Source organism: Adiantum capillus-veneris, chromosome 27 (assembly GCF_014529385.1).
Source record: "Adiantum capillus-veneris isolate H3 chromosome 27, ASM1452938v2, whole genome shotgun sequence".
NCBI classification, from domain to species: domain Eukaryota; kingdom Viridiplantae; phylum Streptophyta; class Polypodiopsida; order Polypodiales; family Pteridaceae; genus Adiantum; species Adiantum capillus-veneris.
In genome coordinates, this window is record NC_140957.1 from 90,017,125 (window position 1) to 90,031,453 (window position 14,329).

At 44.1% G+C, this 14,329-nt stretch overlaps 1 protein-coding gene across 1 annotated transcript; it reads left to right on the plus strand.

The window, feature by feature from the left end:
* The first annotated feature begins 8,016 nt into the window (after positions 1–8,016).
* Positions 8,017–8,499, plus strand: LOC147422375 (uncharacterized). Its single transcript, XM_086503617.1, has one exon. The coding sequence runs from the start codon at positions 8,017–8,019 to the stop codon at positions 8,497–8,499; it is 483 nt and encodes a 160-aa protein (XP_086359743.1).
* The last annotated feature ends 5,830 nt before the right edge of the window (positions 8,500–14,329 follow it).

Genomic DNA, 14,329 nt, shown 5'->3' on the forward strand with positions numbered 1-14,329 from the left:
GTCTTTATGAATATCTAGTCAAGCCTTTTGGCTTGACTAATGCACCAGCTACTTTCAATCGTCTCATGGAGAAATTTTTTAGACCATATCGTAAATTCACTGGAGTGTTCTTTGATGATATCATCATCTACTCCAAGTCTTTGGAGGAACATAAGCAACATCTCCAAGTGATTTTTCAAGCCTTGAGGGAGAACAAACTTTTTCTCAACCAAAAGAAAAGTGAATTCTTCCTTCAAGAGATTCAGTATCTAGGTCATATTATCTCTCACGATGGTATTCGTATGGATCCATCAAAGTTAGAGGTAATAAAATCATGGCCTAAACCAAGGAATCTACATGAGCTAAGAAGCTTTATTGGTATGTGTGCATACTATAGACGCTTCATAGCAAAATTCTCTAAAGTAGCAGGACCACTACACGACCTAACAAAGAAGAACGTTAAGTTTGTATGGACTGCTAAGGAGCAAAATGCTTTTGAAAAACTCAAAGAGAAGCTTACTTCCCAACCAGTCCTCGTGCTTCCGGATCTCTCAAAGCCATTTGAGGTCCAATGTGATGCTTGTGGTGATTGCCTTGGAGCGGTTTTGCTTCAAGAAGGGCATGCCATAGCATATGAGAGCCGAAGGCTCAATAGTGATGAACGAGTCTTGGGCATTTATGAGAAAGAGCTTTTAGCTGTTCTACATGCCCTATACACATGGAAGCACTACCTATTGGGGACTCCATTTATCCTACGAACCGACCACCAAAGTCTCAAGTATTTCATGACGCAAACCAAGCTTTCCGACAAACAAATGAGGTGGGCAAATTTTCTTTCGCAATTTAATTTCCATATTGCTCACATAGCTGGTAAGCACAATCAAGTTGCCGATGCACTTTCACGATGACCAAAAGTTAATGCGGTGTCTATAGCTACTCACAATGATCTATCCTCTATGATAGATGAGTATGCTACTGACCCTGACTTTAGAGACATAATGTCAGCCCTTGCTTTGGGGAAGAAAGAGGAACCATTCACCTTGCAGGATGGTTATCTTCTCCACGGCAATAGGCTATGTGTTACCCATTCCCTTCGTGAGAAGGTTATGTATGAATCGCATGCTCCTCCATATGCAGGGCATAGAGGTATTCAACCCACTCTCCGAGGAGTAGAGATGTATTTCTATTGGCCTACCATGAAAGTGGACATACAAGAGTATGTTTCAAAATGTGTAGTATGCCAAAAGACCAAGTATGATAGAGGGAAGCAACCTGGATTACTCCAGCCATTGCCTATTCCAAATTCACCATGGGAGAGTATATCCATGGATTTCATCTTTGGATTGCCCAAGTCTATCCATGGGAATACAGGAATGTTTAGCAAGCAAGCACATTTTATTCCTGTCAAAAAGACTATTAAGGCACATCAAATGGCAACTCTCTTCATATCTCAGATTTTCAAGCACCATGGATTACCCACATCCATCGTGTCAGATAGAGATCCTAGAAGGCCCAGTAATTTCTAGAAAGGTCTCTTTGAAAATCTCGGAACAAGATTGAATTTCTCTTCTGCCTATCACCCACAAACGGATGGCCAAAGTGAGATAGCCAATCTTACGATACTCGATCTACTCAAAACTTATGTTACCGAAGTAGATCAACGCTCACAATGGGAAAAGTATTTACCGCTAGTAGAGTATGCCTACAATAATACTGTACATACTTCTACGGGGAAAGCACCTTTCGAGATCATAGAGGGAAGACCTAAAAGTCCCTTGCTACTGAAAGTACATGGGAAGATCTTCGCCGCCGATGAGTATAGCCGTGACCTACAAGAATCTTTTCAAAAGATTAGGGAGGCTATAGTCATCTCTCAACAAAGGCAAAAAGCTACTGCTGATAAGCACAGAAGAGCCTTAATGTTCAAAGAAAATGATTGGGTCTTACTCAAGTTTCCTAAGGCTCGATTAAGGCAAACGACGGGCAAAAATCCTACGGGCCATCAAAAGTATTATGCTAAACTAGCAAAAAGATACTATGGTCCTTTCCAAATCTTGAAGCCCATCAATGAGACGGCTTATCAACTCAAGTTGCACAACCATTGGCTTATACACAATGCCTTTCATGTAAGCCTACTTAAGCCCTACAAAGGAGAGCCACCAATTGAACCAATTATTGAAGACCCTCCAGAAGTCGAAGACCAGGAAGAGGTGCTACAACCCGAAGCTGTCCTTCGGCATGAAGACAAGGTACTACGACATGGTAAGATAATCCGACGATATCTTATTAAGTTCAAAAATTATCCTTTTGAAGATGCTAAATGGATGCAAGGAGTACAACTTAAGGATAGTATGAACCTTGTCAATGCTTACAATGCTACATTAGAGTAAGCAAATGTACAAATTTCTTTTAAATGACTCATGTTTTTGTCTTATATGACTAGTCCTCTTTTTAATTGTGCACAAATTTAACTAGTATGCATGCTTAGAATCATGTTTGTGATGACGACGTCTCTCAAACACCAAGTAGAATTTGTCACTCTACTTTGGGAGAATGAAATGGACTAAAGAGCAGACATGCTTGCGGCAACTATGTCTCCCAAGCACCAAATGGATTAGTCATCCATCTTGGAAAGATGTCGTAGGGTAAAAAAGGGATCCTCTACCCGCTAAGTACGATTAACTAATGACTAAGCCTTTATCTCTTCTACCTCATAGTCGAGGACGACTATGATTTCAAGAGAGAGGTAATGTCATAAAATCTAATATCTAACCAACCCAAATGATTTTCTCATATTAAATTGATCACTTAATGTGGGAGAATAAACGGGAACAAGTGTTAAGATATAGATATGTGCTTATAGATCTATCTCAACACGGGGCCAATAGTAAAGGGGCCCAAATGGGAGATGGTCTATCAAGAGCAAGGCTAACCAATGGAGCATAAGACCTTAGGGTTAGCTTCATTGAAGACCTCAATAATGTGTGAAAAAGTCCTTTGACCTTAGGTAAGCTAAGGCTGAGCTTGAGGTGGGAACCTGGCCCAAGCTCGAGGTGCTTGACCTGCTTGAGGTGCTTGTCGTGCTTGAGGTGTTTGTCTTGCTTGAGGTGCTTGACTTACTCCATGCTTGAGGTGCTTGAATTGCCGCTTGATTAAGGTGCTTGAGGTGCCTTGACATGCTTGCCTGAGATGCTTGTGGGAATACCCCCTAGTCCAAGTGCTTTGTCATGCTTGATGACTGAGGTGCTTGAGCTCCTAAAGTCAAAAAGATCCCTACAAGCAGGGGGGCGAGCCTACAAGGGGGGGGGGGGATGAGAGAGAACACACACACACACACACAAGGGAAGCCCCAGCTTGAAGAGGCAGCAAGGACACTTGTCAAGTTCCTCCTCATGTTGCCCTCATGGTGTGCCTGAAGCCTATTGGTTGGCCACCCAAGGGGTCCAATGATAATTTAGGATATTTAATTAATTGATTTTTCATTTATCAAGTCCTCTCTCTCAAAGGGGAAAGGGGGACACTTGTCCCAAGGCTACCCCTGTTGCTTGTAATGGCTCCTGCTTGTGATTAGCTAGGCCTGGAGGGGTCCAATGAGCTTCAAGCATGAGCTACAAGGGGGGGTCAACCCAAGCAAGCTAGGGGGGTGATTAGGGGGTATACTCACCCACACACACTCACAAACACTCTCATGGTGTGCTATGCAAAGTGCAAGAGCTCCCTCTCCAAGCAAGCAGAGGTTGAGAGCCTACACCAGCACTCTTGGCTATGGAGTGCAAATCCAACCAAGAGCCATGCTTCAATGCTTGAGCTTGTCATCTCCTTCTTCTTCATTACTATGCTATTATGTATGCTAGCTCAAGAGTTATGATAAGTGAGGAACTAGCTCTTTCTCGTATGAAATGTTTCTTCTTCCTCTTCCCTACCCTCATTCCCTGCTAGTTCTCTCCACCTTCGAAGGTGTTTGAGGTCTTGGGACTGAGGCTTGGTATAGTTAAAGCTTTCTTCAAGTTTAGGTTATGCTATGATGGTGATGCATGAAGCTTTCCATCTTCATTGCTTCACCTAGGTCACAAGAAACACAAAGAATGTATTGTAACAAGTCTCTCTTTATGGGAGAAATCATAATACAAATGTCTATTGGAGGGGGGACCGGCTCCACATAAATCCGGTTCTCAACTGTTGTCATGTTCTCTAAATTCTCTCTCTTGCAAAAGTATTTTCTATGCCAAGTTAACTAATTGCTATGATTATGTTGCTATCTTCAATTATGTCTACCCGCTATGCTCACAAAATCATTTCTTGAAAGTATTCTCATTAAATTCCGCTACTCTCAAATTGAATAGGCAAATTCCATTACAGGGTGAACTTGGCTAACAAGGATAGAACGTGGGAATGCATCCTCAATAGCACAAGTTGCTTCAATTGCTAGAAGTCGAGCTGTTGGAATGGCTGAAACTTCTATTTCTTTGGAACTCACATACCTGTAACCAAAAAACCCTTCATAATCTTCATAGTAAAGTTAGTCTTCAAAGTAAAGTTTAGGAGGGAGGATCAAATATGCTATACCTGACAACTTCTCCCACCTTGAATATTGCAGTCTTTACCTTCGTGTCCTCAAATCCACTAATGCTAATTGGAAGCACAAACTATTGCACAAACAAAAAGACTTATTAGTATCTAGAACCCTAAACCACATACACACACACACTCACATACACACACACACACACACACACACACACACACACACACACACACACACACACACACACACACACACACACACACACATTACCTAAAGAATATTGTGCCAATCATGGGATTTGAGCCCATATAGTTGTGTGGATCCTCCTTTCTTAGTTTTAGTGAAGGCACCCTTGAGCGAACGCATATAACCTGTTGGAGTACGGATGGATGCAATGACTTGTTTCATCCGCTCTTGATCCACCCTTAATAGAATCCAAGGTGCCTTTGGAAGAACCATCTTCCCCGAGGCCCCATGCGAGGTGTGGCCGAAGGAGGGAGCCTCCTTATGGCCCTCATGTCCTCTCTAGCCCCCAATGAATCTTTCTTGCCTACTATGTGATCCCATATAGCTTGCCCAACATTTTTGAACACATGCATTGGATCCAATAGGTGTTGGATTTTCAATGAATCCCAATAGGGTAGTGATAAGAAAATAGAGTACCTAGACATACCCCTAGGTGGATCATTGGGAGGAGGTAATGTGTTGTGATGCTCGTTCCAATGTCTTGCCCAATCGGCCATGGTCCAATGGAGTGGCTCCATCCCATTGTACGGTGGAGCATAAGATTGATGTGTGGGCGGCAAGAAGCGATGGTTATTGGGGTAGATCACCTTACCAAGTAGAGCGGGTCTCTCTGTCACGAGTGAGGGTCCACAAGTTGGGCATGCCCTATGTCCAGATGTCGATAGTCCTACAAAAACAAAAGACATAACCGCATATAAGTGACCAATGCAAAGACATTAAAGAGCGTCACAAAGTATAAGCTTACCTGTCGTGCCTTCCTTCGATTTTCTGGAAGATGATTGCATTTAGGCATCATCTTGCCTAATAGCCTATGACATAATTAAAGAACACTTGTTATTGCATATAACCACGAAAAAAACTCACAACTAACACTTATTACACTTAAACGTACCTCAATAGTGCATCGACCCCTGCATTGCTCCATCCAAACATTGCTTGAATATTCAAGATCTCAAGAGACGCTCGTAATATGGAGTAGGAGCATCCCTCGTAAATAGCGGTGTGTGCTACCTCTAGCAATGAATCTTTGGTTTTTTGGGCGGCTTCTTCACATGCACACTCAGGCTCACACTCATTCGCCGCCTCACGTGCAAGAAGATCCTCAACCATATTGTACAAATGATCTTCCTCCACCTCCATGTGGGGCGGGGTGGTGGGGAGATCCCCATATGTGGTGCATGTAGGATGTGCATGCGCTCGTGTGGACCCACCCACATCGGATGGCGGGTGTGACCCCCCTCCCATGACTGCTTCCTGGCGCAATCGCTCTTCCATCCTCCTCCCGCCTCCGCCCCTGATCACACTCCAATGGGGAGCGACATCAATGGATGCCAAAACTCCCTCGGATCGCTAGTTTCCATTCGAGCGCATTTTCTCGGATCCTCCCATAGTCCATAATCATCCACGTAAGCCAAGCATATACGCCGAAGCCGTGCAATCGCTCGTGCAATCGCACGACACTGATAAATCACTTTTGGCATGTACAAAGTAGCATTTATATGCATGGTCATATGTTCAAAAAGATGTAAATACATGCATTTGGGAGCTTTGCAAAGTGTTTTCAAGTTCGAAAAAAGATGCAACGTGTACACATTGTGAATAGTCAGGTTCGCGCGCTAGCAGTCGGACACATGTACATGCCCGTATAGAGTATCGGGGCCTTGGATATGATTCTAAGTGGATTATTTTGGCTCTAGATAATTTGTTTGAGCTTTCTAGAATGTAAATAATTCAAGTGAAAAGTGTGGGTACTCTCATCCCGCTCGAGAAGTTTGACATATGCGGTAACTCCCTATTTGCGGCGCCTGATCTGCAGTGATACGTGCACCGCCCTAGAAGTGGTCAAAAATGGAATGTGGGGATGTGGAAATGTGATTTGGGTATCTAGGATCAAGTGTGCCAAATTTGGTGAATTTTGGAGTCCGTTTGGGGTTTTTCCTGCAAAAAACGCCCGTCGGGGGTCAAAACTGGGCCAAAAATGGTCAAAAAAGGTGTGAAATGGCTTAAAATTGCCACATCACTCACGGTTCCATGATGGTCCAGGCTGAGGGAGGACTTTGGAAGAGCAATATCAACACTTTCACCCCTCTATGTGTGGGAGGAAGCAGGGTTCCTACAGGTGGTCTAGTGCAGTCTCGTTGCGTTCGTGTCCTTGGGAGAGTGTGTGGAGGAGTGAATGAGAGCTTTCTCTCTTCAAACTTTCACTTGGGAGAGTCTATGGAAGTTCTGAGGTTTCCATGGATTTGTGTGTCCAAGGAATTGAGGGAAGAAGGTGCGGCTTTCTGCAAGACTATGTGACCCTGTATCGGTGCCATTAGGGTTGGCACTACTCCAAAGAGTCCAACATAGTGGAGTTTGGTGAAGCTTTTTCAATGGTTTGAGAGTGGACTTTTGTGGCTGGATTTTTTGGTTTTTGATGGTTTTTCTTGTATATTTATGTCACCATCAAGTGTGATTTCAAGTGTTGATCACATCGACTCACCTTGTAGTGTCTGCGGGCAGGCAAGGGCTTGTAGGTCGAGGCATTTGGAGTTTGAATTGAGCTTGTGGGTAGAGTTTTTAGGGATCTTTTGAGTGGTAGTGAGTGAGGTGAGGAATTCAAGTAAACTTCTTGTGTTGTGTTGAGTTGTCTGGGTGTGTGAGTGTGCGCACGACATCTTTTGCTCCATTATCCTTTGGCAATCCCGCTGGGGAGCGAAAATTGCCGGTTGTGCACCCAGAATTTGGATTTTGAGCAGTGATGTACACAAATTTTGGATGTTGAAGGCATTTTCATGATGGTGGTGCCATTCCAACCATCAATTTTCACAGGTTCTGAGGATGGAGACGATTGGCTTGCATCATATGAGTTCGACTTGACATGTTTATGCCATGCAGTTCCAAGTGAGGCGCAAAAGCTTGCAGGTATCAATCTGGTGGTCAGAGATAATGCAAGAGAATGGTTTGAGAGATTGTCACAGGATGACAAAGAGAATTGGGACAGCTTTAAGATATGATTTTTGAAGCGGTTTAAAAAGGTGATTCCTCACCAAGATGCACGAAAAAAGGTCACTAGTTTGTTTATGCAAGAGCACGAGTCTGTTGCAGATTTTTGGTCAAGATTCGATGATGCTTGGAGAGTGTGGAAATATTCTCTATTGCATGTGGAAGCCATGTCTAAAGAGGAATTTTATTCCGCATTTACAAATAGCCAAAGAATACAGGTATTCACGAGTTTGTTACGACCAATCCTTAAAGTGAAAGTGCAAGAGAAAGAGCCGAATTCCATGCGTGAAGCATTGAAGATAGCACTGCAAAAAGAAAGAAAGCTATGCGTTGCCACAGGCATGAAGTTCCCTTTTTCAATACGTGGTATGGATAGTGTAGATGACATTTATGTGCATAAAGTCACACTTGCAAGTGCTCATGCTAGCAAGGATAATATCTTGGATACAGGTGTGGATTCCCATGTGCGCAAAGTCGATGCAAATGAAATATGTGAAGCAATTTTGGAGAGCATACACATGCCAATGGTGCAAAATGGCAAGGACGCAGTAGACAAATGTGAAAGTTTGAGCACTAGCACCGAAAGTGAAGATGATGAAACTAAAATTGACAAGGATGAGTCAACCTATGATGGTGACACATCTAATGTTTGTGAGAGTTGGTGCGATGATGTATGTGATGATGAAATAGAGTCACTAGATCCATTGAAGGATATGGTAGCCTTGCACAAAGAGCAACGTATCTTTTGGGAAGCAGCTTTGTAGCAACATGGCATGGATGCTTGCATTGATGATGAGATGATGGGATATGGTCAGGGAGTTTTCACATCAAGCAAAGATGACGTAGGAGATAATGATGCTATGATGGTCGATGTGACCTTGGATCCATGTGCTTTACCAAAGCTGGGGGTTGGGCAACCCTCTAGTGGTTGTGATGCAGAGTTATTGGGTCATGAAGGTGATAGGGATGAGTTCTATGTATGCAAGAACTTGATGCTAGTGCCATCTCCAAGAGATGGCCGTGATGATATGCGCCATGCGATTGTTAAGTATAAACTTCTTGAGGATGTGGATGACAAGGAGGTTAAAGTGACCTTTTGCTTGCATAGTGATCTTATGGATGCATTTCACATGTATGCATAGTGATCTTATGGATGCATTTCACGTGCTTCAATGTATGTTTGAGCCCTATCCCTTCATCTGTGATTGGCAATTGATGAGTCTTGGGGCTAGTTGGCATGATGAAGACTGGGTAATGATGTCTTATGTGGCCTTGTACGCATGTTTCCAGCTTTTCAAGTGGAAAATGTCTTATGTGGAAGAAGAAGAATCTGCTAGTGATAGCATTTTTGGAGAGAGTTTTCAATTTCGGAGTGGAGTTGTTAATGCTTGGAGTGATGGTCTCTTGGGCGTGGGGAGTGAAGAGTAATCAATGCATCAAGAAGATAATGTGGGATTTATGGTTGTCAATCAAATGGGCTCTAGTTATGAGTTTCATTTTGAGGTATTTGTGGGTTTTGCTGATTGGAACAAAGATGGTACAACATGGCATGTGCCAACCTTGGAGAAGATTCAGATTATTCCTGGGATCCAGGTGGAGGATGGCATTCATGCAAGAAGATAAAAGCTTTCTTATTTGGTGTGAGTGGAAGTCTTGGGCACATAGGTGGTGCTATGAAGCTTGACGAGTTTTCCTATGATCCTGGAGGAATTTTGGGGTCACTTTTACAGTTTTTTTGTCACTGTTTGATGCAAGTGTTGAGCATATCTCTACTTGGGGTTCGGCAATGATGATAAATCACTTTTGGCATGTACAAAGTAGCATTTATATGCATGGTCATATGCTCAAAAAGATGTAAATACATGAATTTGGGAGCTTTGCAAAGTGGTTTCAAGTTCGAAAAAAGATGCTACGTGTACACATTGTGAATAGTCAGGTTCGCGAGCTAGCAGTCGGACACATGTACATGCCCGTATAGAGTATCGGGGCCTTGGATATGATTCCAGGTGGCTTATTTTGGCTCTAGATAATTTGTTTCAGCTTTCTAGAATGTAAATAATGCAAGTGACAAGTGTGGGTACTCTCATCCCGCTCGAGAAGTTTGACACATGCGGTAACTCTCCATTTGCGGCGCCTGATCTGCGGTGATACGTGCACCGCCCTAGAAGTGGTCAAAAATGGAATTTGGGGATGTGGAAATGTGATTTGGGTATCTAGGATCAAGTGTGCCAAATTTGGTGAATTTTGGACTCTGTTTGGGGTTTTTCCTGCGAAAAACACCCGCCGGGGGTCAAAACTGGCCAAAACTGGGCCAAAAAGGGTCAAAAAATGATAAAAAAAGGTGTGAAATGGCTTAAAATTGCCACATCACTCACGGTTTCGTGATGGTCCAGGCTGAGGGAGGACTTTGGAAGAGCAATATCAACACTTTCACCCCTCTATGTGTGGGAGGAAGCAGGGTTCCTACAGGCGGTCTAGTGCAGTCCCGTTGCGTTCGCGTCCTTGGGAGAGTGTGTGGAGGAGTGAATGAGAGCTTTCTCCCTTCAAAATTTCACTTGGGAGAGTCTATGGAAGTTTTGAGGTTTCCATGGATGTGTGTGTGCAAGGAATTGAGGGAAGAAGGTGCGGATTTCTGCAAGACTATGTGACCATGTATCGGTGCCATTAGGGTTGGCGCTACTCCAAAGAGTCCAACAGAGTGGAGTTTGGTGAATCTTTTGCAATGGTTTGAGAGTGGCCTTTTGTGACTGGATTTTTTGGTTTTTGATGGTTTTTCTTGTATATTTAGGTCACCATCAAGCGTGATTTCAAGTGTTGATCACCTCGACTCACCTTGTAGTGTCTGCGGGCAGGCAAGGGCTTGTAGGTCGAGGCGTTTGGAGTTTGAATTGAGCTTGTGGGTAGATTTTTTAGGGAGCTTTTGAGTGGTAGTGAGTGAGGTGAGGAATTCAAGTAAACTCCTTGTGTTGTGTTGAGTTGTCTGGGTGTGCGCACGACATCTTTTGCTCCATTAACTCTTACATCGCGTACATGGACATGGTAGTCGCTCGCTCAACCATCGAGTTCGTTCCGCGCCAACCGGCAGACCCATGTCATCGCAATCGACATGCACACATGACCACACACTAATTAAGAAAAAGAAGAATCAAGAATGTTGGTACTGACATGACTGACACTCATTAAAGATAGAGGGGAGGTGGGTACAAGAGGTCATGCAGTCGGTGTAACCTTAATGTCTCATCAGATATTTTCGCAGTAATATGGGCAGTAATACAGGCAGGAATAGGCGCGATAATGCGAGCAATAAAATTCCAAGCAAATTTTTTTTTATAAAGGGGGCACCTGCGTGCCCCTGCGAAATTGAATGCCAAAAATTAAAAAACAAGCTCCTCTTCTGCGCGGGCCTGTTTCCCTCTCCATCTCCAAGCTCTCTCTCCTTCTCCCTCTCCATCTCCAACCTCTATTACTCTCTTCATCTCCATCCCCACCATATCCAAGCGATCGAGGTCACGACTGTAAGTGCTCGAACTCTCTCTCTTTCTTCTTGTTCTTCTACACACACACACACACACACACACACACACACACACACACACACACACACACACAAACACATACACATACACACACACACACACACACACAATGCATACACATTGCACACACACACACAATGCATACACACACATGCACTAACATGCACACACACATTGTACACACACGCACACACACACATTATTTTGTGCACAATCACACACTAATGCTTGCATTAGTGTGTGCATGCATTATACACACACTAATGCCCGCATTAGTGCGTGCATGCATTACAAGCACACACTAATGCTTGCATTAGTGTGTGCTTGTAACGCATGCACGCACTAATTCTTGCATTAGTGTGTGATTGTGCACAAATTAATGTGTTTTCACACACTATTTTGTGCACAATCACACACTAATGCTTGCATTAGTGTGTGATTGGGCACAAAATAGTGTGTGATTTCAATAGTGTGTGATTGTGCACAAAATAGTGTGTTTTCACACACTATTTTGTGCACAATCACACACTAATGTCCGCATTAGTGTGTGCATGCGTTACAAGCACACACTAATGCTTGCATTAGTGTGTGATTGTGCACAAATTAGTGTGTTTTCACACACTATTTTGTGCATCACACACTAATTCCCGTATTAGTGTGTGCATGCATTATACACACACGCATTAGTTAGTTTCTACACACTAATTTGTGTCCAAGCAAACACTAATGCAAGCATTAGTGTGTGCATGCATTATACACACTCTAATGCTTGCATTAGTGTGTGATTGTGCACAAATTAGTGTGTTTTCACACACTATTTTGTGCACAATTCATGCATTATACACACACACACACACACACACACACACACTAATGCAAGCATTAGTGTGTGATTGTGCACAAATTAGTGTGTTTTCACACTATTTTGTGCACAATGCATGCATTATACACACACACACACACACACACACACACACACACACACACACACACACACACACTAATGCAAGCATTAGTGTGTGCATGCATTAGTGTGCAGACACACTAATTTGTGCCCAAGCACACACTAATACAAGCGTTAGTGTGTGCATACCTCTCTAGCACACACTTATGCTTGCATTAGTGTGTGCTTGTGCTCTAATTAGTGTGTCTACACACTAATTTGTGCACAAGCACACACTATTGTGAGCATTAGTGTGTGTGTGTGCATGCATTGGTGTGTTTTCACACATTAATTTGTGCACAAGCACACACTAATGCAAGCATTAGTGTGTGCATGCGTTACAAGCACACACTAACGCTAGCATTAGTGTGTGCTTGGGCATGCATTAGTATACCAAAACATACCTCCATTAGCATTAGCATACCAGAACATACCTCCATGTGGGTGTGCGATGAAGTTGATTGAGACCCCAATGGTCACCGAGAAGCCCAACGGTAGATTAAGGTCCAACATACACACACTAGATTAATTTCTTTGCCACACACTAACGCACACACACAATAGATTAATTAGAAGCACACACACACACACACACACACACACACACACACACACACACACACACACACTCGAAATGGATGCAAAAAAAAAAGCACACAAACCATTTCTTAAATAGGAGATAAAAGGAATCCTATGTAGGGAGGAATCCTATGCAATAAAGAATCTCACTTTGACTAGAATCCAATGTTAATTAGGGTCCCTTTTTTTGTGAAATTGTAGGATATGGCATCCTCTTCCACGCCCGGCTATCGATCCATAGAGGACTTTCTCGCAGAGGGCCTCTCTTACGAGGACACTTGTGATGATTACTACTCGCAGTCTTCCTCCCACCAGTCACAATCCACCTTCGGCTTTCGATGGTTCCGAGATGCAGTACACGACCCCGACCTCGAGAGGGCATATCGCGCCCAGGCAGAGTGGCTATCCTCGCAGGAGAGTCTTCGTGGGCGGTACACACCAGCATAGTTGGCTGCGTATGGGCTCTCACCGCTTGCGACACCAGGCACCGACACTCTGATCGTGCAGAGTGTGCCTCCCAGTGGCCTCCCTCCACCTTACCCTCGAATTTCCCATCACCCTCAGCTCCCTCCACCTTGCATTCGCAACGATCCACGCCCGCACCGTCAAGTTATCCGTCGCCTACACCACCCAGCGGTTCGGACTCGGGCCAGCGCTCTTCGGGTGGCCAGCGCTCTTCCCGTAGTGGTGGCTCACGCTCTCGTCCAGGTAGTGGCTCGTGCTGCTTTGGTGGTGGAGAGGGCAGTGCTAGAGATTCACCTCCTCCTACACCCCGACCTCCTCGCTCACCCCTTGGAGCTCCACATGAGGATGAGGACCGCGATGCGTCCGCCCCGGACACTCGTGGCTACGACTATTATATACATCGAGGGGGGGAGGTGGATCTAGGTTCCTCTTATGCGGAGGACATTTCGAGGGCACCTTAACCAACTGATCCACTCGACATACCAAGATTTCTTTAAATCTTTCAAAGATCAGGACCTAGCCGACTTGACGTACATTCACACGACATTGCTCATGCGGTTCCCTAATCCGGAAGTGGAAGAGTTCTCCAGGCAGTGGCTCGAGGAGTACGTCAAGAATTTCTTGAAAAATAATAAGTCTAGTTTGCGGAGGGCGGCAAAGCGAACATTTGAATCTAAGGGTCACAACTATCGCCCTGGAAATGTTCACGACGAGGAGTGGGAGAAAGCCCAGGGCAAGCTGGAGGACGAGAGAGCGGCAGGTGCTAGGGCGCACACTTGGCAGGTGGAGGCGAGGGCGCAGCAAACGTCCACGCATTATGGCTCGGGTGGAAAAGCAGCATGGAAAGATAAATTTGTGACTGCGCGTATTTTCATTTGAATTGATTTAATTTGTGGTAATAAGGTTAGGTTTGTGATATTTTTTTAATTGATATACAACAAAATATTACTATGACCCGCCCAAGCCGAGAGATCCAGAGATACAGAGAGAGCCACTCCGAATATCAGACATGGTGCTGGCTGTATGAAAACAACAAAATCAATCACGAAGAATTTGAAAATGCATGTCGTA

Bases quoted from the DNA above. Each gene is read 5' to 3' on its own strand.
- LOC147422375 (XM_086503617.1), top strand. From the start codon at position 8,017: ATGCGTGAAGCATTGAAGATAGCACTGCAAAAAGAAAGAAAGCTATGC.